This window comes from Psammomys obesus, unplaced genomic scaffold, assembly GCF_907164565.1.
Source record: "Psammomys obesus unplaced genomic scaffold, mPsaObe1.curated_primary_1811, whole genome shotgun sequence".
Classification (NCBI taxonomy): Eukaryota; Metazoa; Chordata; class Mammalia; order Rodentia; family Muridae; genus Psammomys; species Psammomys obesus.
Window position 1 is genome coordinate 258,572 of NW_026596318.1, and position 23,590 is coordinate 282,161.

General features: G+C 51.3%; 3 protein-coding genes across 15 annotated transcripts in view; 1 reads left to right on the forward strand and 2 right to left on the reverse strand.

Annotated features, from left to right (window-relative positions):
• Atat1 (alpha tubulin acetyltransferase 1) overlaps positions 1-1,918 on the reverse strand; it is a 12,649-nt gene extending 10,731 nt beyond the window's left edge. For 9 of the 11 annotated variants that reach the window (XR_008718988.1, XR_008718989.1, XM_055597030.1 and 6 more), the window contains exons 1-6: positions 1,760-1,918; positions 1,310-1,370; positions 1,140-1,231; positions 965-1,025; positions 726-839; positions 434-535 (exon numbers count right to left, since the gene is read on the reverse strand). Coding sequence is in view for 9 of the 11 variants with exons in the window: in XM_055597030.1 (XP_055453005.1) it covers positions 434-535; positions 726-839; positions 965-1,025; positions 1,140-1,231; positions 1,310-1,370; positions 1,760-1,866 (537 nt within the window). In the remaining 2 variants the exon portion in view is untranslated. The other 2 variants (XM_055597032.1, XM_055597033.1) reach the window with 2 other exon arrangements.
• A 286-nt stretch (positions 1,919-2,204) lies between these two features.
• Mrps18b (mitochondrial ribosomal protein S18B) lies at positions 2,205-8,247 on the reverse strand. Of its 2 annotated transcripts, none has more exons than XM_055597037.1 (7): positions 7,909-8,247; positions 6,581-6,689; positions 6,393-6,490; positions 6,230-6,298; positions 4,219-4,285; positions 3,144-3,203; positions 2,205-2,739 (listed from the first exon to the last, which is right to left on the reverse strand). In XM_055597037.1, exons 1-7 carry the CDS (start codon positions 7,978-7,980, stop codon positions 2,450-2,452), a joined length of 765 nt encoding a protein of 254 aa, XP_055453012.1. In that variant the 5' UTR covers positions 7,981-8,247; the 3' UTR covers positions 2,205-2,449. The 2 variants fall into 2 exon arrangements, with proteins under 2 accessions (XP_055453012.1, XP_055453011.1); XM_055597036.1 differs by having other exon boundaries at positions 4,219-4,382.
• Positions 8,189-23,379, forward strand: Ppp1r10 (protein phosphatase 1 regulatory subunit 10). Of its 2 annotated transcripts, none has more exons than XM_055597024.1 (20): positions 8,189-8,315; positions 8,776-9,302; positions 14,804-14,921; positions 15,582-15,668; positions 15,791-15,926; positions 16,628-16,679; positions 18,408-18,485; positions 18,585-18,758; positions 18,945-19,050; positions 19,146-19,258; positions 19,706-19,806; positions 19,990-20,137; positions 20,238-20,396; positions 20,491-20,737; positions 21,012-21,075; positions 21,177-21,371; positions 21,602-21,677; positions 21,879-21,992; positions 22,082-22,681; positions 22,894-23,379. In XM_055597024.1, the coding sequence occupies exons 3-20, from the start codon at positions 14,815-14,817 to the stop codon at positions 23,001-23,003; spliced, it is 2,667 nt and encodes an 888-aa protein (XP_055452999.1). In that variant the 5' UTR covers positions 8,189-8,315; positions 8,776-9,302; positions 14,804-14,814; the 3' UTR covers positions 23,004-23,379. The 2 variants fall into 2 exon arrangements, with proteins under 2 accessions (XP_055452999.1, XP_055453000.1); XM_055597025.1 differs by lacking the exon at positions 8,189-8,315 and adding an exon at positions 8,563-8,600.
• Positions 23,380-23,590: the final 211 nt, after the last annotated feature.

A 23,590-nucleotide genomic window follows, 5' to 3' on the forward strand; every position in this document is an offset into this window, starting at 1 on the left:
TCCCCTGGCTCCCTCTCACCTCTCACGGCCTCCCCTGGCTCCCTCTCACCTCTCACGGCCTCCCCTGGCTCCCTCTCACCTCTCACGGCCTCCCCTGGCTCCCTCTCACTCTGTGTACAGGCACGGAAACCGTACGCATATACACATACAGGCAAAGCTTTCATACACACGAAAGCAGTCTAAAACCACTCAAGGCAGGACTGGCTAGGTGTGCTGACCCTTCCTTCAATTTCCAGAACCCACCTGGAAGGAGACCAAACTGACTCTCACATGGTTTTCGCCTACACACAGGAGCTGGCATGCACAGGGCAAGCGAGCGAGTGTCCGTTTTTTAAAAAGGGGTTAGTGTGTGCAGAGCACACCTGTGCCACGCCTGAGGGCCTACCTCTGGTCGGCATGAGGAGACTGCTCTGGGGGACAAAGCGCCTCTAACCTGTGGGACTGTGGACTCCAGGTTGTAGTGCTTGTTCAGGAACCTCAGCAGCTTTGGGGACGGTCGGTCGATGGCCAGCTGGTGTGGTTCCACTCGCTCTTTCTGCAGGGGACAGGAAACACGGGGGTGGGGGTGGGAGAGAGGTGGTAGGAGGCCCATGCTAGCTGGGAGCCTGGCAAGGGAACGTGAGAAATGGGGACTGACCCCGGGGCACGCAGCGGGGCCTCTGAGAGCCTCTGGGTGAAGACCCCTTTAGACCCGTGGGGACTAACTGGTGAGGACTGGCTGGTACCTCTAACATATACTGGAAGAGCTCCCGCCCATGGCCGTGCCGCTGCACCGACTCGTGGATGTAAAAGTCCAGAATACAGAGAGGCTCTACCTCGTTGTGAGCCTCACGGTCATCCTGCAAGAGCATCACCCATGTTATCAGGGGCCAGGAATCTGGGCTGCCCCACCTCCACCCTGTCCTCCTCACACTTCTTCTCTGGCACCAAAGCTTGCAAATGCCTAGCCTGCAGTAACACTCACCAGCACAAAGAGCTTCTTGTATCCGACTTTGAGGAAACCAATAATGGCTCCTTTCCCTGCCCTGTGGGATGGGGAAAATGTTGAACCAAGCAGAGCAACTGTCTGGGAGAGATGACAAAAGACAGGACAGCTAAGGACAAGAGCGTGAACCACACGGAAGAACAAAAGAACTCACGGGCGGGCGGAGGTGTCCTTTAGCACGTAGATAACGTGGCGGTTACTCTGCATCCTGGACGCACTTGTGATGGGCGCAGGAAGATGCTGGGCCTGCAGAGGCGAGGACACACTGTGCACGGGCTCCCTACCTGCCACCCGTTTCCCTTTCCTCCTGGAGGTGCCCCGTACCTTGGCAGAGGCTTTGCCCAGCTCATCGACGATAGTCATGATTTGCTGCTGCAGATCCACACTGGAGAGAGAGGGGCCGGTCAGACACTGGGCTTACAGCGTCCCGCTTGACCGCCACCCAGGCTCCTCCGTGCTTTCGCCTGGAACTCCCTTTCACCTCCCACCTCGCCCCTCCAGGTCCCAAACTTCGGTTTCACAGCTCCCACGTTAAGGTTACTGTGCTGCCGGAGGGAGGGAGGGTCAACCAGCTGAGGCCACCCTGGGGCAAAGAGTGAAAGGTTACAGATGGAGGCCGATTAACCCCTCTAGGTCCAGGGGCAAAAGGCAACCAAAACCAGGCTGTGGCCGCAGAAGGAATGGCCAGAAGTCAGCGAGAAGGGGGCGTGGCTCCTGGACGGGTTTGGAGAGGAACCAGGACAGAAGGGCCATGGGGCGGGTTTGAAATGTCACCGGGCCGGCGTTGTGGTTCCGGGTCGGCGGGCCGGAGGCCGCAGGTGCTGGTCCAGCACGGTGATCCGCTCCGGGAACAGCGCATCCACATCGAACGGGAACTCCATGGCCCATTGTGCGGGACCGGACACGCCCCATGCAACGTCACTTCCGCTAGCGGGGCCGGTAAGTCTTTTATTTCCAGGACCCAGCCCCCACAGCAGAGGCCAGCAGCCTGGGAGATCCCGATTTTCTCATGCAATGGGAGTCCTTCGGTAGGTCTGTGCCCACGGTGCCATGGCAACCAAGCACCCCACCTTCACAGAACAGCAGAGGGGACCCTCAGAAGGGCCAGCCACACACCCTTTCCTTGCTGGAGTTGCAAGTTAGTAAGAGGACCAAACCCCCACCCCACCTCATAGGTCACCCCCATGTTCTCGAGTCAGCCCAAAGGAAGCCAGGGACAAAGAGGCGACATAGCTTTATTGTGGAGAAGCTGGGCCACAGGTTTTAAGAAGGGACATAGCATCAAGGGACACAGGAGTCAAGTGAGCCTGCTCAGTGTCTCATAAACACCTAGACTGCTCTCAGCCTCTTCAACGGCAGTCACTTCCTCTTAGGGTCTGCCGCTGTCACCAAACAGACACGGTGCCGCACGTAACCATAGTCACTGCTCCCCTAACCTCTTGACCTCTTCCCAGGTCACAAGTTCTAAGCACTAAGGGAGCCGGTCTGCTCCTCGGAGGCTGCTGCTGCTGGTGTGGCGGGCACCTCCGGCATTGACTCAGGTGGGGGTCCACTTTCTTCTCGGAGGTTTCCCTGATAAAGGCGGCGAAGGCGAGACAGCTCTCTCTCTGGGGGCTGCTGCCACCTGTACCAGGGGTACCACGGTTCCCCTGACAGCAGCGCGGGGGCTGGCGGGGTGACACTGACAGCGCCATGTGCGGTGCAGAAGTCAGCATCTCGGGGCTCTACCTGGGGAACGTAGCACCTGAGAAGACCTATGGGGTTAAAGAAAACAATGGCGGGTGAGGAAGGATGGAGGAGCCCCCGAGAACCACCAGGCACGTTTCAGGGCACACAACAGCACAAGACAAAGAACAGGGAGGATGCTGCCTGGGCTCTCCCCTGAGAAACGGCTCACTCACTGCACACACTGCTGAGGGCAGCTTTCCTTCGTGTGTGAAAGGTGCTGTGAGCCAGGTCAGGAGCTTACACACCGCAGACAAAGAAACAGAAGACTCAGGACTCAGGAGAAGAGCAGAGGGAAGAGAGAAATGGTCCTTCCCCTGTTGTGTGTGACTCCAGGCTCCAGCAGCACCGCTGATTCTGGAGTGCATCCTGGCAGCTAACGCTTGCAGATGCGGGAGCGCCGAGGAAAGCCCTGCCCCTCGCCCTCACTTACCACACTCCCTGGCTTTCTGGATGGCCTCAGTCAGCCTCTTGTGCTGCTTCATACAGACCCCTGCGAAGAGAAAACTAACTTGGAGACCTCCCACAAAGCAGTTAGTCAAAGCCTTGTATTCAGAGGAGCTAAATGTGGAGAAGCTGGCTTTACCTCAGGACCCACACCCTGACCTCATCTCTACCTGAAAGCCAGATGAGGACCTTGGATGTCAGTGACTATAAAGAAGCCACTGAATGATGCAGCCTCAGATGGGCCCCAGGCTGACTCAATGGGCACACAAGGTCAAAAGTTGACTCGGAAAATCCAGAGAAATAGCCCACAAGAGAAGAAGTGATTTCAAATTAGGGACTGTGACAGAGTAGCAAGTTATCCCATCTCCACTCTAGAGGCTGATGGTAAAAGGCTCCCTGACAGAAGGGCCCTTGCATAAACAGTGAGTTCAGATTATTCTTGCTCTACAGATGCTTCCTTCCGTCTATGACATATGACACTCGGCTCCACCGCCGTTGCCTGAAGCAGTTGTAGACCACATGAAAAACCGGACATGGCCACAGGCCACTGAGGGTACGAAATAGACAATCCTGAATTGTTAAAGAATAGTTTTAAATTGGGAAACCAAATTAAAGCACCAGTAGCATAAGAGAATTTAGAATAGATGGGAAAACCTCAGAAGAAGCAATCTGTTTCCCTTTTTCTTTTTTTAAATGGAGACGGTCTATGTAGCTTTAGCCATCTTGGAACTCAGTATGTAGACTGGGCTACCTCAAACAGAGATTAGCCTGCCTCCACCTCCACCTCCCCAGTGCTGCCATTAAAGGCATGGTTTACCCTTGAAAGCAAGTTTAGACAGTCGTTTCACAGAGGTGCTCCCCTTAGTCTCTTGTCTACCTTAACTGCTTTAGTGTTACAAGCATCCTCATTAAACAAAACCCCAGAAGCGGCAACCATACTTCCGAGTGCTCATTATAGGAATAAAAACCAGTCAAATAAACAAAACCATCTGCCACTCACCACCATAGCTCAGGAATGCCCCAGGGAAAACTAGAGGCGGCAACAGGACCGCCACGCTAACCTGTGTATGGAGCGTGGAAGATGATGCCTGAGTGGGCACAAACAAACTGTTCCAGGAGTTTCACATTCTGCAGGGAAGGAGAAACGTGTGAGGGGCTGCCAAGACCTCTGTAGGCTGAGAGCACACACCTCACACACCCAGGGTCGTGGCACACCGCAGCAGAGCTGGATGAAAAGGCAAACACAGAAGGATGAGTTTCCTGTAAGGCTAGCCAGTGCTCCAAAGTGAGTTCCTGCCCCCATAAAAACTCAACAACAAACAAGAGCTAGGCAGTGGTGGTGCACACGCTTAATACCAGTACTTGGGGGGCAGAGGCAAGTGGATCTGTGATTCTAAGTGGAGAGGATTCCAGGACAGCCAGGGCTACAGAAGGTCTCTTCAAGACAGAGACCTTGTCTTGAAGAAACAAAGAAACAAAACAAAACAAGCCTCATAGCTGCCCTTCATTATCTTTTTCTCTCACTTCATTTTACATATACCATCAAGGTCCCAGGAATGACTGAGGCTGTAAGGAGCCAGCGACGGCAGAGACTCGCTGGGCACAGTGCACAACTGACAACAGTTCCAGTTACACAACTCAACCAGACACCAGCCACGGGGCGACCACGTCTGCAGAGCCCCAGAGCTGCTTCCTGCTTCTTCACCCACCTGCACCGTGCCCAGCCCAGTCATTGCTTCTTTCTGTAACTTGGCACATAGACCAAGAAGACATCAAGGTCTCCCGTACAGAGTGGGCGAGGGTGCTGGCCTGGTGCTCGCCCTCACCAGCAGACGGACATTCGGGAACCCCAGCTTCACAGCTCTGGCTCCTGCGCGCACTTTTCTCTAAGAAGCAAGCCTCATCATTTTGAAGACCTTTTTTGGGGAAGAAAAAAAAATCTCCTACACTCTTCAATTCCATTCATAGCTCTGTCCCCTAGCCCCAGGTCCCAGTATCTCACTGGACACAGGGAGGGCAAGAAAATAAAGACAACTAAACACGGTGTACACATCTGTAATCCAGAACTCAGCCTGCTGGAGGACAGCAAGTTGAGGTCAGTGTGGGCTATATAAACAGACCCTTTCTCAAAAGAGAAAAATGGAGGAAAGCTCCTGGCCCCTCCCCAAACAGGACTATTTGTTAATTGTAATAGACAAATAAGATGCCTTCCTGTGAACCCCTCCTATCCTTGGAAGTTTTTCCTTACTAAATCTACTCCTTCATCTTAAAAACAAACCTTTGAGCTAGGTGTGGTGCCATACCCCTGTAGCCCACAGCCCTGAGGACGGAGGACCAGAAGTCTAGCCGCAGAGCAGAGCAAGTCTGAGGCCACTTGGGCTATTTAGACAGTGTCTCATCCAACCCTCCTAATTACCCTCTGGGCATCATCCAGTAGAAATGAGCTTTCTCCTCTTCCTCTGTGTAACATGTGGTGTAGGGTGGCGGATGGGCCTGGAACTTGGAACACACACTTGGTTTAGCCTGCCAGCACTGGGATTGCAGATATACGCCAGCCAAGTCCACTTTCAAATACATGTCTTCTTTGATTTTCCAGACAGGTTTCTCTGTGCAGTCCTGGCTGGCCTGGAACTTGCTCTGTAGATCAGGCTAGCCTCAGAATCTGCCCATCCAGGACTAAAGGTGTGCATCAGAACATCCAGCTCAAATGTGTTTTTCTTACTTGGAATTTAGACTATAAACTTCAAGAGAATGAACTAAATCTTTGTAATAAAATCCAGAGGAGTAGGCGAAACCCTAGAAAGGGTGTTTTCATATTGACAGTCATTGAAAAGAGGACTGTTAGCTGGGCATGGTGGCACATGCTTGTAATCCCAGCACTTGAGGAGGCTGAGGCAGGCGATCTCTGTGAGTTTGAGGACAGCCAGGGCTACACAGAGAAACCCTTTCTCTAAAAACCAAAAAAAGAAGAAAAATATGACTGTTCCTGTAGGAGAAGACTGTGAGACACCTCTGATATTTCTTCAGCACTTCGAGGCTCCAAATCCTAACTGGATAAAAGATTCTCCTTACCCTAAAGTCAACATGCAATTTGTGGTCCCGGCAGATGGGGCAAGGATTCCCAGCAATTTTATCTTTACGCTGTAGGAAAAAAAAAAGAGTAAGTAAATAAGGATTTATCTTCCCCACTGCCCCCTCTTCACATTCCACCGAGATAAGAGCCTTAAAAACCTACACTGCACGTCTTCCGGGTCCGTTGTGGCGGCACCCCGCCTTTGTGGTTGCGGCGGTAGCCAGCCCAGACAGGGCGAGAGCCATAGCGGTTCTGGTATTCTGAAATAAAGATAAGTTTATTTCTGCATGTGGGTGGCAGGGATCTCTAGCCACTTACTTCAGGCCTGCCTCCCCTCTAATTCCAGGTACCTTCTGACTCCAGGTATTTCCAAGGTTCGTTCTCATAAGGGGAAACAGGAAGTGAGGATGGAGAATCTTCTTCAGGAGGACCTTTGGTGCAAAGAGTCTGGAGGGGAACCTATAAAGGGAGTAAAATGAGTGGATAAGTTCCAAGAAAAGGTTGTAACTATTTGGTTTATCATACTTTGGGGAGAGAGGTGGAACCTGGGTGTAAAATATCAATATAATTCAGCAGGAAGAAATAGGAGTAATAGGAGTAAAAAAAAAAAACATGACATAAAAAGATGTGTGCTTGTGGAGCATTAGTTGGTTCTGCTGGAAAAGAAAAATATGTCTAACCTGTTGGAAATAAGATTTTTATGGAGAGCAGGGGATGAATCAGAAAAGTCCAAAGTCACTGAGTTGTCCAGTTTTATAAAATGCCGCAGGTCCAAAAAAAAAAAAAAAAAAGAAAAAGAAAATAAAGACAGGAAAGAAGGAAAGAAAAAGAAAATGCTGGTCGCAACACCGTAATCCCAGCATTCTGGGAGGCTGAGGCAGGCAGAGAGGATGGCTTATCTACAAAGTGAGTCCAGGCCAACCAAGGCTACACAGAGAAACCCTGTCTCGAAAAAAAAAAAAAAAATGCTGCAGGTCCACATTCCACAGGGCAAAACAAATTTGAGCACTAACGCTAGCTTTAAAGCTACCAAGCCTGTCATTACTTCAGCTGTGACCTCTGTCACCACTCTTTAGTCCCACTTTAGGGAGTGGCGTCGGGACAAGCCTCCCTATTCCCCCCTGCCCTCAGAACCTCCGGGTGGTGAGTACCTTATATTAGAGGGCAACCTCAATCCAGAGAACAGAATTAAACAATGCTGATAAGAAACGGATGTGTTCGGAGGTGGAGTAAGGATTGGTGTATCATTCTTGTCCTACCGTAACGCGGGAGGCGGAGGTAGAAAGATAGGGAGTTCAAGGTCACCCAGGAGCTCAACCTTAGACGGTGTGGGACTGTCTGTGGAACACCGGGAAAATGATTAATTTACATTAGGGTCCTTTGATACAAGGGCACGGGACCACTTCAGGTACGAACGACCCAGCGAAGAATTAGTTGCGCGTGTCTAGAGGGGTAACCCCACAACCTAGTTCTTCTGCTTGGTGGTCCTTGGGGGAAGACGAGGACATATGACCCTGACTCCGACCCGAAGGCTCAGTTATTAAAAAACGCCCCGTTGGGGACAGAGGACGGTGCAGGGCTAAGACGTAAACATACGGGAAGACCTGTGGCCCCTTGACTCCTCGCGGCGGAGAGAAGGTCGAGAGCACAGGCACCTCGGGGAGGCAGAACTGTTTACCTGACCGCCATAGTAACTTCGTAAGAGCGTAGGAGATAGCCTAAGCAGCGTGTGTCGCGAGGAGGCAGCCATCTTGACGCACGGCGGACGTGCGGCCGGCGGGAAAGGCGAGTGCGCACGCTCGAGACGCCGGCCGGGGCGGGGCCAAGGCCAAGTGTCGCAGTGCGGAAGTCGCAGGGCGGCCCGCGTGCGTAGGAAGAGAGCGTCGAGGGGCGGGGTCCGCGTGGGGAGACGCGAATTGAGACTGCGTCACAATCGAACCGGCCGTCCAAAGTGCTTCTTCGCCGGGCCGGTCGCGGCGACTCGCAGGTTGCGCGGCGAGCGTCTCACGCCGGAGCGGTTTCGGGTGCGGTTTTTCCCGGCGTGCCCCCAGTGCGCATGCGCCCGGCCGTCCCGACCAACCGAGGGTGAGCGCCAGCCGCCGGGGCGGAAGTGGCGGAGGAAAGGGAGGCGCCGGGCGCGGCGGTCACGCGCTCTGGCGGACGCGGAGGAGGGAAGGGCGCCCCGAAAGTGGAGGAGGGACGTCCAATCCGCGGCCAGCCCAGCCTCCACGGCGGCCAATCGGCCCCCGCCTCGCGCCCCGCGTCTCGCGTCGAGGGCGTTTCTCCATCACGTTAGGGTGCGTTGGGCGGTGGCCGGGTATAAAGGGCTCCGCCCGAGCGGGCGGCCGCCATTCTTGGGTTCGTTTAGAGGTAAGTTTGGGTGTCCCGTCGCTTGTAGGGTAACGATCTTTGCCGAGAGCGGTTGGCCCGGGAAGCGGGGAGGACGCTGTTTGCCTAGCGTGGCGGTGTTCTGGGGCGTTTGGGAGTGTCTTAAGGCGACCCGCACTGATTACCTCTTTCTCCTTCTGTGTTCCTCTCATCCCAGGTTGAATTTTCTCGGAGAAAGACAGGCCGGCCATCAGGAAAACAAACAAGCCTCAGCAACATCTAAACCCTTGAAAGGATCCTGAGAGAGGGGGGAAAGGGAAAACAGCGGCCACCAGCCCATCCACTTGTGTCTTCTGCCCCCTTCCCACCTATCTTGCCCACCCCACCAGCCCATGCTGCTTGGGACTTGAAATCTGTGGCCGAAGGACCGTCACCACATAACTTCAAAAATAATCAACCACCCTCCTTGCCCAAACCCACCCAATCGCACTCATCCAGCATTTCCTTTTTGGAATCCACTCAGAATTTTTTTTTCAACGACCCCCCCTCCCTAAATGGAGTTGGGTGGGGGGATTATGAATACTGAGTTGGTCGTTACTTTTTTAAGAGACTTTTTGATCCAATGAGGCCCCCCAAGTAACTTGAGTTTGGGTCCTGGTTGGTTGTTTTATTTTTTTTTCCTCCATAATTTTACCCATCCCCCCCCCTGAGCCCGAGGTGCTGACGTCGCAAAAAAATTGGATAGTAAGTGTCGAATTTTCAAAAACCAGCCTTGCAACAAGAAATCAACGTTTCCCGTTGTGAAACCAAAAATAATGAGAGGAAGAAATGAGACCATAGAACAAATATAGAATACTGGAGAAAGACCAATCGGGTCTTTTAAATCTCCATTAAAAAAGGTCCTGTGGGTCTAAACAGTCTTTGTTCTCTCTCCCCTACCACCTGCCTCTTCCTGCTGTGGAGCAGGCAAGGAGAGGGTGAAGGGGCGGCCAGCAAGTGAGGATTTTGACGGTTAACCCTTGATAATCCAGCAAATTTCCAGACTGCCAAAGCATATGCCTTTGCTATTATAAGGAGGAATGATTACCTTCCTCTGGTTAGCAGTCTTCAAAAGGGTTAATGAGCTCACATACAAAAGATGGTGGATCTTGTGGCCCAGAAGTCCCACTTCTTTGTGTGTGAGACAAGCAGAGCGCCTTTCAATTTGCCAGATTAATAAGCAATCTGTACATAAAGATTGCAGGGTAAGGAGATGGGCAGAGAGAAATATTAAGCTCGCTATGTCTTTAAAGTGTTAAATCCTCTCAATTTTAATGTAATTTGGTTGGGGTATATTGTATGGTTAAAATAGGTGGCAATCTAGAAATAAAGATTGCCAGACACTTAAATTTAGGCCAAAAATATAATCTTAGTAACAAGTACATACAATAACATTTGGGGAGGTAAATGTCTTGTAATTTGTTTCAGGTTGCATAGGTTATTTAAAGGCGAAGTGATTAACATTTTAACTTGATACTTTTAGTGGGTGGTGGATACAGTTAAGAGGGTGGAAAGGTTGGGAAATGTCGAACTCAGGAGTTTAATTTTAAAAGCCATTAGTGCAATTGAATGCTATCTAGAAGATTTGTGTCGTTAAAAGAATTTTTTTCTTCCCTGCTTCAAATATGGCGACTTTTCCTTGTCCTTTTGTCTTCCAAGCGGTGTTGCAGGTTGTGTCTTGACCCATTTTTCTCCTGTCCTCCCACCTCAACCCTATTTGTTGAGGGGTCCAAGTCCTCCCCCTTTCCTGGTACAGGGAGAATTGGGGTGGTCAGCGGTAGTAGCAAATTGAATTTCAGTTGCAAATTCAAATTCTTAACCTGCAGAAAATTGTATATTGATTTTATTTTCAGTAGGTTCTTAATCTGAATTAAAGTAGGTTAGATTAAGAATGGTGGGCAGAGGGATGACTTGTGTTTTTTTGTTTTGTTTTGTTTAGTGCCTTATAGTATAAGTAAAGCTAGCGGCAGAGCGGAATGGCTTTTTAAATTTTGAATCCTCTCCATAACAAAATGGCGTCCATCTCCTTTGTTTTTCTCTTTTGCCAGTCAGCTTAGGGCTGCCCTAGAAACTTGGTCGAGGGGGAGGAGCCACTATAAAAGGTGATGTAATCGGCTTGCTTCCTCTTTGAAAACTCCACCCCCAAGCAGATGGCTTCTCTCCCTGCACAGATTGCTGCTGGGGAGAACGTTTTTGTTTTGTTTTGTTTTTTATCTTTTATGAAGTAGCTTGCAGGGATAAAAGGAATGGAGGCCGTCCTTCTTGTGTAGTTCCGGTTTTTCTGGTTAACAATCCATTGCTTTTATTTTCACCTTTCACTCATCATGACTGCTTGAACATGTACCCTGCTTCAGTTGCTAGGGGTGAAAAGCGGTTTAAACCCCAAGTGCTTTAAGTGAGAGACTGGGGCAAGACACAGGGCTTGTAGCTTGAGGAGACAATTGGGCCTAATGAAGCTGAAATGTGTCACTGCTCAGGATGGGGCCTTGTACTTCCTGAATATGGTTGCTTTGTAACAGTCTGTGAAAGGGTGGGGACTTATAGGACTCTCTTGTAAATCATCCTTATTCTCATTCTCCGTTTGGGGCTAAGCTCTTTGCCCAGTGCCATCACCCGCTTTGTTTAGCTCCTGTGTGTTGGCACTCGGATGAGAAGTGGCTCTTTAGGAAAGGAGGCTGCAGTTGTAAGCTCGAGGCAGGGGGAGTCCAGCTACGGCTTCTGGTAAGCAAACCTTTCTTTTTTCCAAAGAGCCACCTTTTTGAATTTCTTTTTCCTTCCTTCCTAAAAAGAAATTCCTTTAAAGCATTGAGGAAAAGAATGTCCTTTTCATTTCTGCCTGTTCAGTGCTGGGGCAGATGGTGCATGTTGAGAGCCACGCCCTTGAGGGCAGTATTGGGCGTCTGGTTCTATTTCTTCCCAACTTTTCAAAGTCAAGTCTTTGACAGTTTCTTCATATACTTTTCATTTTTATTTAACGTCCTGTGTTGAAATGTGAAGTCTCTAGGCAGAGTGTGTAAGCCTTTTAACCTGCAGTCCTGTGTGGTCTTGGGTGCAACAGGTTCTCATTATTGCTTGGACTTCTGGTGGATGGGAGGGCCTCTTCTACATGTCTATTTACCACAAGTATTTTTTTTTTTTTTTTTTAAGCAGTTTGCCAGGTGCCTCTGCAGTGTACCTACCTTGGGAGCTGAGCACTCCCCTACTGAGTTCCTGGCCTCTAGGGTACAGGGAGTTAGTAAAGAAAGCCTATGTGGGAGATGAAAAGCAAGGCTTTCTAGGGAACCTTGGACATCCTGATTGTTATAGAGAGGCCAGAGTCCTGGGTTCAGGGTGGTGGGTATAATTTTGTATCTTTATTGAAAGCCGGATAGTCTTCCTGAGACATTTAACATTTTCAAAATGATGAAGGAGCGGTAGGCCTTACAGAAAGGTACAGAACCTTGTGAGCCACCTGAGACAGTCCATTCCACTATTGGGACTTGGCAGGAAGAGAGCCCAGGTCCCAGCAAAGAAGAGCTGGAACTTATTTTCCCTTTGGTCAGATGACCTTTTTAAAGCAACCTGGCTTGCATGGACCTTGTTTCCTGATCTGATTCAGGATTCAGTGGTGGTAGATGTTTAGCAAATAGGACGGATGTTTTTCCACCATTTAAAAAGAATAACTCCCAAGTCAAACACATTTTAAAGTCAGGAATTTGGTCTCTAATAAGACTGTAGAACATGCCCTGTGCTTAGGTGGAGGCAAACCACAGGCTGCTTCCCTGTCCCCTTTTGTCTGTGGCCTTCACGGAGATTAGCAGGCGGTTAACAAAAAGAAGAAAACATGACCTGAGTTCTTTATGGTTGCAGAAAGTTTCCTCGACTTCAAACTGCAGAACAGGACTGAGGAATGCTTGGGCGCTGTCCCTGCCCACCCTGGTCAGCGCAGCTTCTGCCCTTCTCCACAGACCTGCTCCAAGCATGATGCATTCTTCCTTTGTTCCCACTGGAAGACCTTAGGGCTTGCCTGTGAAAATGGGGACCTAGGTTGTAAGGTGCTAGGGTCCCTAATAAAGAGTAAATAGTAGCGGAGAAAAGGCCCTGAGAAAGTGCATTTTACCATGAGGAGAGAAGTTCAGTCACCCAAATATATGAAATGGTGGGAAATGAGTAACCACTCCTGTCCTGTCACCCAGCCACCTCGACTAATGTGCCTTTTTAATGTTTATACAAATGGGAATGTTAAAGTAGCTGGGTCCGTTTTCCAGCAGAAGGCACTAGACATGGCTCAGGTTTTGTACTTAACTGGTCTAGTGTCTCTAAAGTTGGCTGTCCTCTGTCTTGTCTGAAGAAACATTGGAATTAGGCCTATTTATAAGTAGACCAAGGAGATAAGTTTAGCTCTGGGTTTCATTCAGTGAGCTGTGTTCAGAGGGACTGGAATGAATTATGTTTAATTCAGAACTTGTAAGAGTGCATACTTTTTTTTATTTGGGGTTCTAATAGATCTATTTGTGTATAAAAGATCTTAAAATTTCCTACTCTAGATTGCTTATATGTATTATTACTTTGGGCCCATTCCTTTTCTAGTCTAACAGATGGGAAATCTGTTAGCTTCCACAAATCACCGTCTGCTGTCTTGAGGACACAGGGAGCTTTCCCCTCTGTGTACAGATGGCCACACATCAGTGGGTTTGTCCCCTTAACTTGTAAACATTTCCAGTGTCTTGAATGGCTTTCTCCTTTGACCTCAGGTCCAGGGTAGTGGCCTTCAGCTGTTAACAAGTATTGCTCAATGCTTCGCATTTCTTGCCTGCATCTCTCCTGTGTTCAGCCCTTAGGCTTTGGCCTCCAAAGCAGAGACTACTGCCCTACCTCCTTTGCCCTCCTTCCTGCTGCTGTTGCTGCCCTGGGTCACTAGGAAGTCCACATTTAAAGCTGATTGTTTTCATTTACACCCTAAATTTTATCTTTTATCTGGAGAATCGCTCTTGTCTTTGACAGCATCTTTGCTCAGATTAAACATGTCTGGGCCAGAAAAACAGTCAACACCCTTTACACATCTTTCTCCTGGTTTGTCTGAGAAAAAAACAATTGATTTGTGTTGGAAGAATCTCATTTTCTCTAGAAAATGCAATGATTTTGTTAAAGATTGTTTCACCATTGGGGCTGCATTTGCTGTTTCTGTCATGTGCAAGATGCAGGCAGCAGGTGGCCCTCACCTTTTTTTGGGCATTCTGGCCTGACCACCTCTGCTCCTGAGGAGGCTTCCTGTGTTTTTCTTTCTCAGAAGTTAGTGCTAATGGAAATGTAGCTAAACAACCACTCAGAAACGTACTGCCCCTAATCATGGATGATGGACTATGTCTCTGGAGATGGCTTGGTGTTCATGGAAGGAGTGTCCATCCCCAGCCTGACTGGAAGTGGGGCCACACTTCAGCTTCACCCTCATCACTTGTTTTGGTTCCTGGTTTCTGGTTCTCAGCTTTGGGATTTTGGGGGGAGTCTTGGATAGTGATGAATTTTGAGTACAGGAGAAGGTTAGGTTTACATCTTTGCTTCTAAAACTACAAGCCAAGTTTCTCTTGAACTTTGGAACAATAAAAGCTTGCTTGGGATTTGGCCTCTGAGTAACATTATTCAACGCTGATAGAGCCATCTTTTCAGTCACTCCTGTTTCTTAGAGCTGCTCTCGGCTCCCTGGGGAAGCTCTGCTCAGGGCTTTGTGGTTTTCTCCAACAACCATTTCAGCTGACACATTCTTCCACTTGTGATTATGACTCTTAAACAGCCAAGATAAGAGGGAATTGACTTTTGGAGAAAGGATTGTTGAAAATTTTTTACCCAGATACCTAGGATTGTCCCAGTGGAAAGCCAGAGCTCCCCCGCCCCCCCATCAAAATTAACAGCTAACTGGGAACAGGACCTTAAAAACATGAAGAAGCAAGCATCATGTCATGAGTCTTAAGCACTGATAGGCTGAAGTGCAGCTGTCCTGGGAATGAGAAGTGGGCTGCCATGTACTCAGTTTAACCTCAAGCTCAAGTTAGCAAGGCTATTTTGTGAGCACAGATTGATTTTGCTGATCTAGACAACAGAACAGTTGAATATAGATTAGTTACTGTGTCTTAAATGTGCAATGGGACTTGTTAGAGGAATAAGTCAGTGGAGATGTCTTTGCTGCCCATTTGTCCTTTGGTTTATTTATTTATTCTCTTTTATCTCAGAAACCATCATCATGGGTTCGGGTCCCATAGACCCCAAAGAACTTCTCAAGGGTCTGGATAGCTTCCTTACTCGGGATGGAGAAGTGAAGAGTGTGGATGGGATTTCCAAAATCTTCAGGTAAGTCTGCTCTTTTTGGGGTTCCTTCTCAGTAGAGGAGACTACACTTGAGTTGAACTGAATGAGGAAGGGAAGAGCCCACGTGCAATGAGGTTGTGATAAAAGAGTAATAATCTCTTGGCTCGTGGCCATGATGGAAGCTGGGGATTTGATCCATAACCCCAAGAGTCAGGATAGGATGAGAGCAGGGGAGCATTTGACAGAATTCTTCTGTTTTGTGTCATGTGCCTACCCAAAATGTCATTTTCCTTCAGAGATTCTCAGGTTTTCCAGAAAAAAGTGAACAGCTAAGTTAGGTTTCAAGGGGAAATGTGTGACGCCTGCCTCCACCTGTTGTTTCTGCATTGGAAGAGGAGGGATGAGCTCCCAGGTGGCTGCCTCCATCCTCCCTTGGTTCTGATGTGACTCCAGATTCATTCCATAATCACAGAGTCTGGGGACTACCTCCTGGAACAGAGATGTCCTCAGGGCCCAGGACTCCAGGATCAGAGTCCTGTGCTGTAGGAGATTAGCTGGCAAGGTGTTGCTCAAGCCTGTCACCCCACCACTCAGGACGGGAGGCTAGCCTGGCCTACTAAGACCTTGCTTCTGAAATCTCAGTACTGACAGGACTGAGGGCAGCTGCTTTGCCCCGTGTCTGACCTGACGACTCTCTTCCAGTCTGATGAAGGAAGCACGAAAGATGGTGAGTCGGTGTACGTACCTGAACATCCTCCTGCAGACCCGCGCCCCAGAAGTGCTGGTCAAGTAAGTGGGGCAGAGGCAGCTGCACCGGGAGAAGGGAGGCGTGGGCCTCTCTGGGCATGGGATGTGCTTGTTGGCCCTAAACGCCAGGAAGGGCTTACCAGACTGCTCTCGGCTGCCTGCAGGTTCATTGATGTTGGCGGCTACAAGCTCCTGAACAACTGGTTAACATACTCAAAGACGACCAACAACGTTCCTCTCCTGCAGCAGCTCCTGCTGACCCTGCAGCACCTCCCGCTCACCGTGGACCATCTCAAGCAGGTACCTCCCGCACTGCCCACCTGTCCTTTCCAGGCCAGCCTACCTGATGAAAAGCCCGCTTCAGTACCAATGGGCAGCACTCTGGGATGTGTGAGGCAGAATGGCAGAGGGATGTGGAGGTTTGGAAGTGGAAACTGGGTGTGGGCTTACTTATCAGGCAGACAAATGAGCTGAAGTTTTCCATCTGCAAAGTGGGAAGAAGGTGGCCTGCCCACCTGGGTAGGGTCCGGTCTAGTACTCCAGCTCAGTTGTGAGCTGTGTTTTAGCTATTCTAACTGGTCTTTGTAGGAGTAAGAGTATCTTTATAGTTGGGCATGGTGGCTCCTGCCTTTACTCCCAACAGTTGGGAGGCAGAGGAAAGTGGGTCTCTGTGAGTTCAAGGCCTGCTTTATCTACAGAGTGAGTTCCAGACCAGCCAGGGTTTTGTTTGTTTGGTGGTTTGGTTTGGTTTTTTGAGACAGGGTTTCTCTGTGTAGCCCTGGCTGTCCTGGCACTTTGTAGACCAGGCTGGCCTCGAACTCAGAGATCCACCGGCCTCTGTTTTCCAAGCGCTGGGATCAAAGGGTGTGTGCCACCATGCCCACCTGAGAGACCCTTTGTTAAAAAACAGAAGTATCTATAGTGCTGCCACGAGGTGGGATAGGTGTTGACTGAGGTGTTGTTTCTTGCACTCACCTTCCTGCCATTCCCTTCTCTCACAGAACAACACTGCAAAACTAGTGAAGCAGCTGAGCAAGTCAAGCGAGGACGAAGGTGCGTGCCCACGCCCTGCTTGGACCTGGCTGTGCACAGCCACCTCTGTGTTAGGGCCTTCATTCTTGTGCCCTTACTGGATTCTCTTCCTTTCCATCCCTCCTTCCCTCCCTCTATTTTCCTTTCTTTTTGGGCAATGGGATTTCTATATGACCCCGGCTGTCCTGGAACTCAATATACAAATCCCTCTGCCTCAAACTCAGAGAGATCCACCTGCCTCTCTTCAGTGCTGGAATGGAAGGTGTGCCCAACCAAGCTGGACTCTTTGTGATCCAGGCTGTCCCAAACATGTATACTCCTGTCTCAGACCCCTGACTGCTTTGAGTCCATGGAGGTCTGTGCATTGCATTCGGCTTTCCTTGTTCTTTCTCCTAGACCCTGTTTTTCTCTGTTGAAGACTTAAGTCCTCTAATCCCATCCCTCTCCACCTCGATTCCAGATGAAACTTACTCATTTTCCAACATGGGGGATGCCTACCAGGAAACATTTCTGTAGGGGTGTGCTGTTATTGCTTATTTGAGACAGGGTCTTTTTGGACAGTTCTGGCTGACCTGGAACTCACTTTGTAGATCAGGCTTGCTTCAAACTTACAGAGGCTGGCCTGGCCTCGAACCCATGGCAGTCCTGCTGAGTCCTGGGATTAGAGGCGTGAGCCGTGATAACCAGATTAATAACAGGACTTGTGTATTCTGATAAAAATACAGATTTTTCTTTATGTTTAATGAGATGTCAGGGGAGCTCATGATCCTATCTGAGTTCTTCACTGTGAAGAACTATTCCCGAAGGCGAGGGGCCCACGTTGCTTTAACTCATAATACTGGGCTATAGGAGTGTTTGTTAATATGTCTCTGGGGAGTGAACCCCAGAGTTCCCTGCAAGCTGGGTAGAACTTAAGCATTAAGTGGAAACCACTCTCCAGCTTTTCACCTTTTTTTTTTTCTCATAGGTTGAAAGTTATCCCTTAGATTCTCAGCCATCTTTTTTTTTTCTCTATATAAAGTGCTTCTTGACACGTAAAATGGGCCTGTTGTCATACCACCTTCCCAGTGTTGATTTAAGTCATTGCCCCAACAGCAGTCAAGGGAAAAGAAAGGCTGCTTCCGAGGCGCTTTTATTTCTTTATTTAAGCATGCCATTGTAGCCATGTCTTTGCTACTCTGTGGGTTCTTCTTTTTCCCGCCCGTTATCCCCAGGTTTCACCCCAACACTAGGTAGAGAAGGATAGAAGGGAGAGGGAAGGAAGAGATCCCAACTGTTACCCCAGTTTCTAGCCAAGCCCCTTCAAATGTTTCTCCCCACTGTTCTTCAGGTCCCCAACAGTCTGCTTAAACAGCCTCTTCTCCCATTGCTGTAGCCTCTCTGCTCAGCTTCTGGCCTGGTTGTCTCGTCTGCACCAACTGCCTTCTCTCACCCTGCTATCCCCACACCCCAGCTTCAGGTGGTTCTTATATCCTCTCCTGTTCCCAGAAACCCAGGAGTCAACCCACACTGAAGGTCATAGGGTCATGCAATTCTAACAGCTAAAAACTCTTAAAAGGCCAGACTAGCAACTGGGGATGCTATAAAGGGCCAGGGCCACAAGGTAAATCACATTACACATCACGTTCTTAAAACTTTGAGTTATTTTTTTCCATTGAACAGATAACAGTATTTTTTTTCAAACATCCTATTTTTCTATTCTAGAAAACACTAATATTACTGAGTAGTTTTTCTCTTTTTCACCTGCAGAGCTCCGGAAGTTGGCATCAGTCCTTGTCAGTGACTGGATGGCTGTCATCCGTTCCCAGAGTAGCACACAGCCTGCGGGTGAGGTCCTGGGCCCTTTTGTGTCCCTAGGCTGATATGTCACTCTGACAGTTCTGTTATCTCTGTGAGATTCTTACCTGCTTTGTTTTTCCATGACAGAGAAAGATAAGAAAAAAAGAAAAGAAGAGGGGAAAAGTCGAACCCTGCTTCCTGAGCGACCTTTGACGGAAGTCAAGGCTGAAACCCGGGCTGAGGATGCCCCTGAGAAGAGGAAGGAGAAGCCCAAGTCACTTCGAACCACCGCACCCAGTCATGCCAAGTTCCGTTCCACTGGTAAGGCTGCCAGCTGGCTTTGCGGGACCAGAACCCATCGCCAGTCCCTGGGGCTAGTCCTCTGATTGTGACATCACAGTCTGGGAAGGCAGAGGGCTGAAGGAGAAGCTAGGCTTCTCCTTCAGCATGAGGTGGCGCCAGGAGGAGCCATGGGCCACTTGAGCTGCTATCACCATCTCGTCACAGGGTTAGAGCTCGACACGCCATCCCTGGTGCCTGTTCGGAAGAGCCCCAGCACTGTGGCAGTGTCGGACAAGTACAATCTGAAGCCCCTTCCCCTCAAGCGCCAGAGGTAGGTCACCAAGTGGGCTCCTCAGGGCACCGGGTGGGCTCCTCAGGGCATGGCGCCTTGCACAGGGGAGATTGCTGACTGCTGCTCTTGTGCAGTGCCACCACTGCTCCAGGCGACACCGCCCCACCTGCAGAGAAGAAGTACAAGCCCCTCAACACGACCCCCAATGCCACCAAAGAGATCAAAGTGAAGATCATCCCCCCTCAGCGTGAGTAGGCCTGCGGTGTCCTCAGCATGGCATGGGGAGGCTCTTCTGCCGAGGGAGGTGATGACACTTTCCTTTGCTAGGCCTTTGACATCTTGTCATCCTAGAAATTTTGTACCTCTGGGTTCCTCTCATGTAAGGAGTCAGGTTAAATATTGGGCAGGAAGCTGTGCCCTCTCAAGTGATAACCTTCTCCACTGTCTGCTCATGGCTGGACCCTCTGTGGTGTTCGCAGCGCCTCAATGAATTGAGCATTCTGTAATAACTGTGATCAAAGTCGTGGCGTCCTGCCAGAAGAAAGCCAGAATAATGGGAAAGTCCTGTGAGCCTTCCTTCTGCACTCCATCGGCAGGGACCCCACTGGCCCACTGTTGTTTTCTGCTTGGACTCTGCAGGAGGAGGATTGTGAAGGAGGTCTGAGTTCATTCACTCTTGTTTTTCCTTCTGTAGCTATGGAGGGCCTGGGTTTTCTGGATGCTCTCAATTCAGCCCCTGTCCCAGGCATCAAAATTAAGAAGAAGAAGAAGGTTCTGTCCCCTACGGCTGCCAAGGTATGAGCCTTAGAAGTGAGGTTCGGTGGCAGGATGCATGAGGCCCGGGGCAGGAGCTGTTGTACATGATGGCCAGGAATGCTTTCTGGTGTGAACTGCTGTGGCACCACTGGGCATTTAGGAGCTGGGATTTGTTTCCTTGGGGTCCTGTCAGCTCACTGGCTGCTTTCTCTTTGATGACAGCCCAGCCCTTTTGAAGGGAAAACAAGCACTGAGCCAAGTGCGGCCAAACCCTCCTCCCCAGAGCCAGCACCGCCTGCTGAGCCCATGGACACGGACCGCCCTGGAACCCCAGTGCCACCCGTCGAGGTTCCGGAGCTAATGGATGCAGGTGACCTCCTGGGTCTGGGCTCGGCGCTTTCCGGAAAGGCTGGTCTCTGGGGAGGAACCTGTGTGCTTACTGCCCCTTCTGAAACCTGTCTTGTCGGCAGCCTCTTCAGAACCAGGAGCTCTGGATACCAAGCCTGTGGAGAGCCCTGGAGATCCCAGCCAGCTGACTCGGAAGGGCAGAAAGAGGAAAACTGTGACATGGCCTGAGGAGGGCAAGCTGAGGGAGTATTTCTACTTTGAACTGGATGAAACTGAGCGAGGTGTGATGCCAGCTCCCTGTGTGTGGGTATCTGGGAGCTCGGACACTGGCAGGCTCACTTACCTGTGCCCTTGGCCTCTCTGCCTCCCCTGCAGTGAACGTGAACAAGATCAAGGACTTTGGTGAGGCGGCTAAGCGTGAGATACTGTCAGACCGACATGCTTTTGAGACAGCCCGACGATTAAGCCATGACAACATGGAAGAGAAAGTGCCTTGGGTGTGTCCCCGGCCTCTGGTTCTGCCCTCCCCTCTTGTCATCCCTGGAAGCAATAGCCAGGAGCGATACATCCAGGCTGAGCGGGAAAAAGGCATCCTTCAGGAGCTCTTCCTGAACAAGGAGAGGTGAGTTAGAGGTGTTGATGCCGGAGATGTGGACGTTGGTGTGGGGAATCAGGGAGGCGCTACAGAGAGCTTCAGGGGAGGGCCAGGCACCCAGGAGGCAGAGGCAGGCAAATCTGTGTGTTCAAGGCCAGCCTGGTCCTCGGTACAGGACAGGGCAGGACTGTTAACAGAGAAACTCTGTCTCAACAAAACAAAACAAAAAAGACCTTCAGGGCAGTGGCTTCATTAGTGTGATTGTGGTTCTCTTTTCCTCCCTCGGCGGTGCTCCTCACAGTCCTCATGAGCCTGACCCCGAGCCGTATGAGCCCATACCCCCCAAGCTCATCCCCTTGGATGAGGTGAGTCACTGTCACCTGGTGTGGGTGGAACAGCAGGTGTGGGCGTTCATGAGGCTGCCTCTGCCGTCTGCCTCAGCACTGATGGGTGCTTCTGTCCTCAGGAGTGCTCCATGGATGAGGCACCGTATGTTGAGAGCCTGGAGCCTGGAGGGTCTGGTGGTTCACCTGACGGAGCGGGTGGCTCCAAGCTGCCTCCAGTTCTGGCCAATCTTATGGGAAGCATGGGAGCTGGGAAGAGCCCCCAGGGCCCTGGAGGAGGAGGCATCAACGTCCAGGAGATCCTCACCTCCATCATGGTATGTGAGCTCTCTTCCTCACGGCGGCCTCCCGGCCCTCATCCCCCTTTTAGTTTTGGGTGTATTTGGATTTCTCCATTTAGGGTGTTGGTGGATTTCAGTTTTTCAAAAAAGCCTCGCTGTACATCCCAGACCGGCAAGGGATGGCTCGCCGTGCCGGTTTATCGAGGGTTCTGTTTACATGAGGTTCTTGCTGTCACGCTCTTGACTGCCATCTTTCTTGCTCACAGGGCAGTCCAAACAGCCACCCTTCAGAGGAACTGCTGAAGCAGCCAGACTACTCAGACAAACTCAAGCAGATGCTGGGTAATCCTCGGAGCACCCCCGGGGCCTGGGGGAGGGCGCCCCCAGATTCTGAAGAGCATGCACTGTTGCCGCTGGGCGAGCGGTGGGAGGGGGAAGCGCGCAGAGAGCACGGCTCTGCCAGGTTGGTCGCAGTCGGCAGGGTGGGGGCCGCGCCCTTCTTCTGGCTTCTCCTGACTGCTTCACTCCTGTGTTCATTTCCAGTGCCACATGGGCTCCTGGGTCCTGGTCCTGTGGCCAATGGCTTCCCGCCAGGAGGCCCCGGGGGTCCCAAGGGCATGCAGCATTTCCCCCCAGGTCCTGGAGGGCCCATGCCAGGTCAGTGAGGGATTCATTTCAGTCTGGCGACAGCCAGGGGTCAGGTTAGGAGAGAGTCAGGGCGTCTGACTTTTCTTCTTCTCTAACAGGTCCCCATGGAGGCCCTGGTGGACCGGTGGGTCCACGTCTCCTGGGTCCCCCACCCCCTCGGGGAGGTGATCCCTTCTGGGATGGCCCAGGTGACCCCATGCGAGGTGGCCCAATGCGTGGGGGTCCAGGACCAGGCCCTGGACCATACCATAGAGGCCGAGGAGGTCGTGGAGGAAATGAGCCACCACCGCCCCCTCCATTCCGAGGAGCCAGAGGAGGTCGTTCTGGAGGAGGACCCCCAAATGGCCGAGGGGGTCCTGGTGGAGGAGGCATGGTTGGAGGAGGTGGACACCGCCCCCATGATGGTCCTGGTGGGAGCATGGGCAGCAGCAGTGGACACCGCCCACATGACGGCCCTGGTGGAGGAATGGGCACTGGACATCGCTCCCATGATGGCCCTGGCGGGAACATGGGTGGAAGTGGTGGACATCGTCCCCATGACGGCCCTGGACACGGGGGACCCCATGGCCACCGGTCACATGATGTTCCTAGTCATCGAGGCCACGACCATCGAGGGCCACCTCATGAGCACCGTGGCCATGATGGCCATGGGGGAGGTGGCCACCGAGGGCACGATGGAGGCCACAGTCACGGAGGAGGTGAGGGCCCAGGCCTAAACTTTAGTCTTCCTCACCACGTTTGGGGGCGGGAGGAGAGGTGAAAGAGTGAGGTTCCTTCTCCTTGCCATCTCTGCGCAAAGGCAGTCGCTCCCCCTGTCTTCACACTCCCGCACCCCATACAGCTGCTCTGGGTGGACTGGGCTGATGGTGGTCTCAGTGCTTTGCTAATCGTCCTGCCTTCATTCCCACAGACATGTCAAACCGCCCCGTGTGCAGACATTTCATGATGAAGGGCAATTGCCGCTATGAGAACAACTGTGCCTTCTACCATCCGGGGGTCAATGGGCCCCCACTGCCCTAGGCCCGCTGCCCTCCCTCACCCACTCGGTTATGGCTTCTGTGAGGCCCACTTCCCTTTTCCCCAGCTGATGAGGAGCCGGCCCCCTCAGTTCCCACCTGCTTGGGTTCCTGGGGGTCTCTGATTACTGGTGCACATTGATGTACATATCCCCTCCAGTCTGGAGAGGAGAGAGACTGGACTCTTGCTGGACTGCCGAGATGGCTGGCTTCACTCTGTGAGGAGATTGCCCTGTGCCCCAGACCCTTCCAGTATTAGCCCCGATGCCTGAGAACCCAAAGCTGGTCCCCCGGAGACGGGACTGAGCTGCTCAGCTGCTCTTAGGAAACCATCCCAGCCAAGCTCACTGCTCCCCAGGGTGAGGGGCGGGGACGGGTAACACAGCCCACTGCACTGAGGGCTCAGCTGGCTGGAGCTGAGTTCTGGACACCACCCCTGCTTGTGCCCCCAGTGGCCAGTCACTGTTGAGTCCTTTCCCAGTCATCAGGGGGCTGTTGGGCTCAGTGATGGTATGTTCTTATCTGTAGCAAGCGAGCGTTGTAGCTGACGGGGGGGGGGGGGGGGGGGGGGGGGGGGGGGGGGGGGGGGGG

What these genes read in the sequence shown, in the direction of transcription:
- Mrps18b (XM_055597036.1), bottom strand. An exon ending in GAAATACCTGGAGTCAGAAG is followed by an intron (nt 6,491 to 6,580) that starts GTACCTGGAATT and finishes TCTTTATTTCAG; the next exon opens with AATACCAGAACCGCTATGGC. An exon ending in GGACCCGGAAGACGTGCAGT is followed by an intron (nt 6,299 to 6,392) that starts GTAGGTTTTTAA and finishes TTTTTCCTACAG; the next exon opens with CGTAAAGATAAAATTGCTGG.
- Ppp1r10 (XM_055597024.1), top strand. Translation starts at nt 14,815, where the DNA reads ATGGGTTCGGGTCCCATAGACCCCAAAGAACTTCTCAAGGGTCTGGAT. An exon ending in GAAGATCATCCCCCCTCAGC is followed by an intron (nt 19,259 to 19,705) that starts GTGAGTAGGCCT and finishes TTCCTTCTGTAG; the next exon opens with CTATGGAGGGCCTGGGTTTT. An exon ending in AGGCCACAGTCACGGAGGAG is followed by an intron (nt 22,682 to 22,893) that starts GTGAGGGCCCAG and finishes TCATTCCCACAG; the next exon opens with ACATGTCAAACCGCCCCGTG.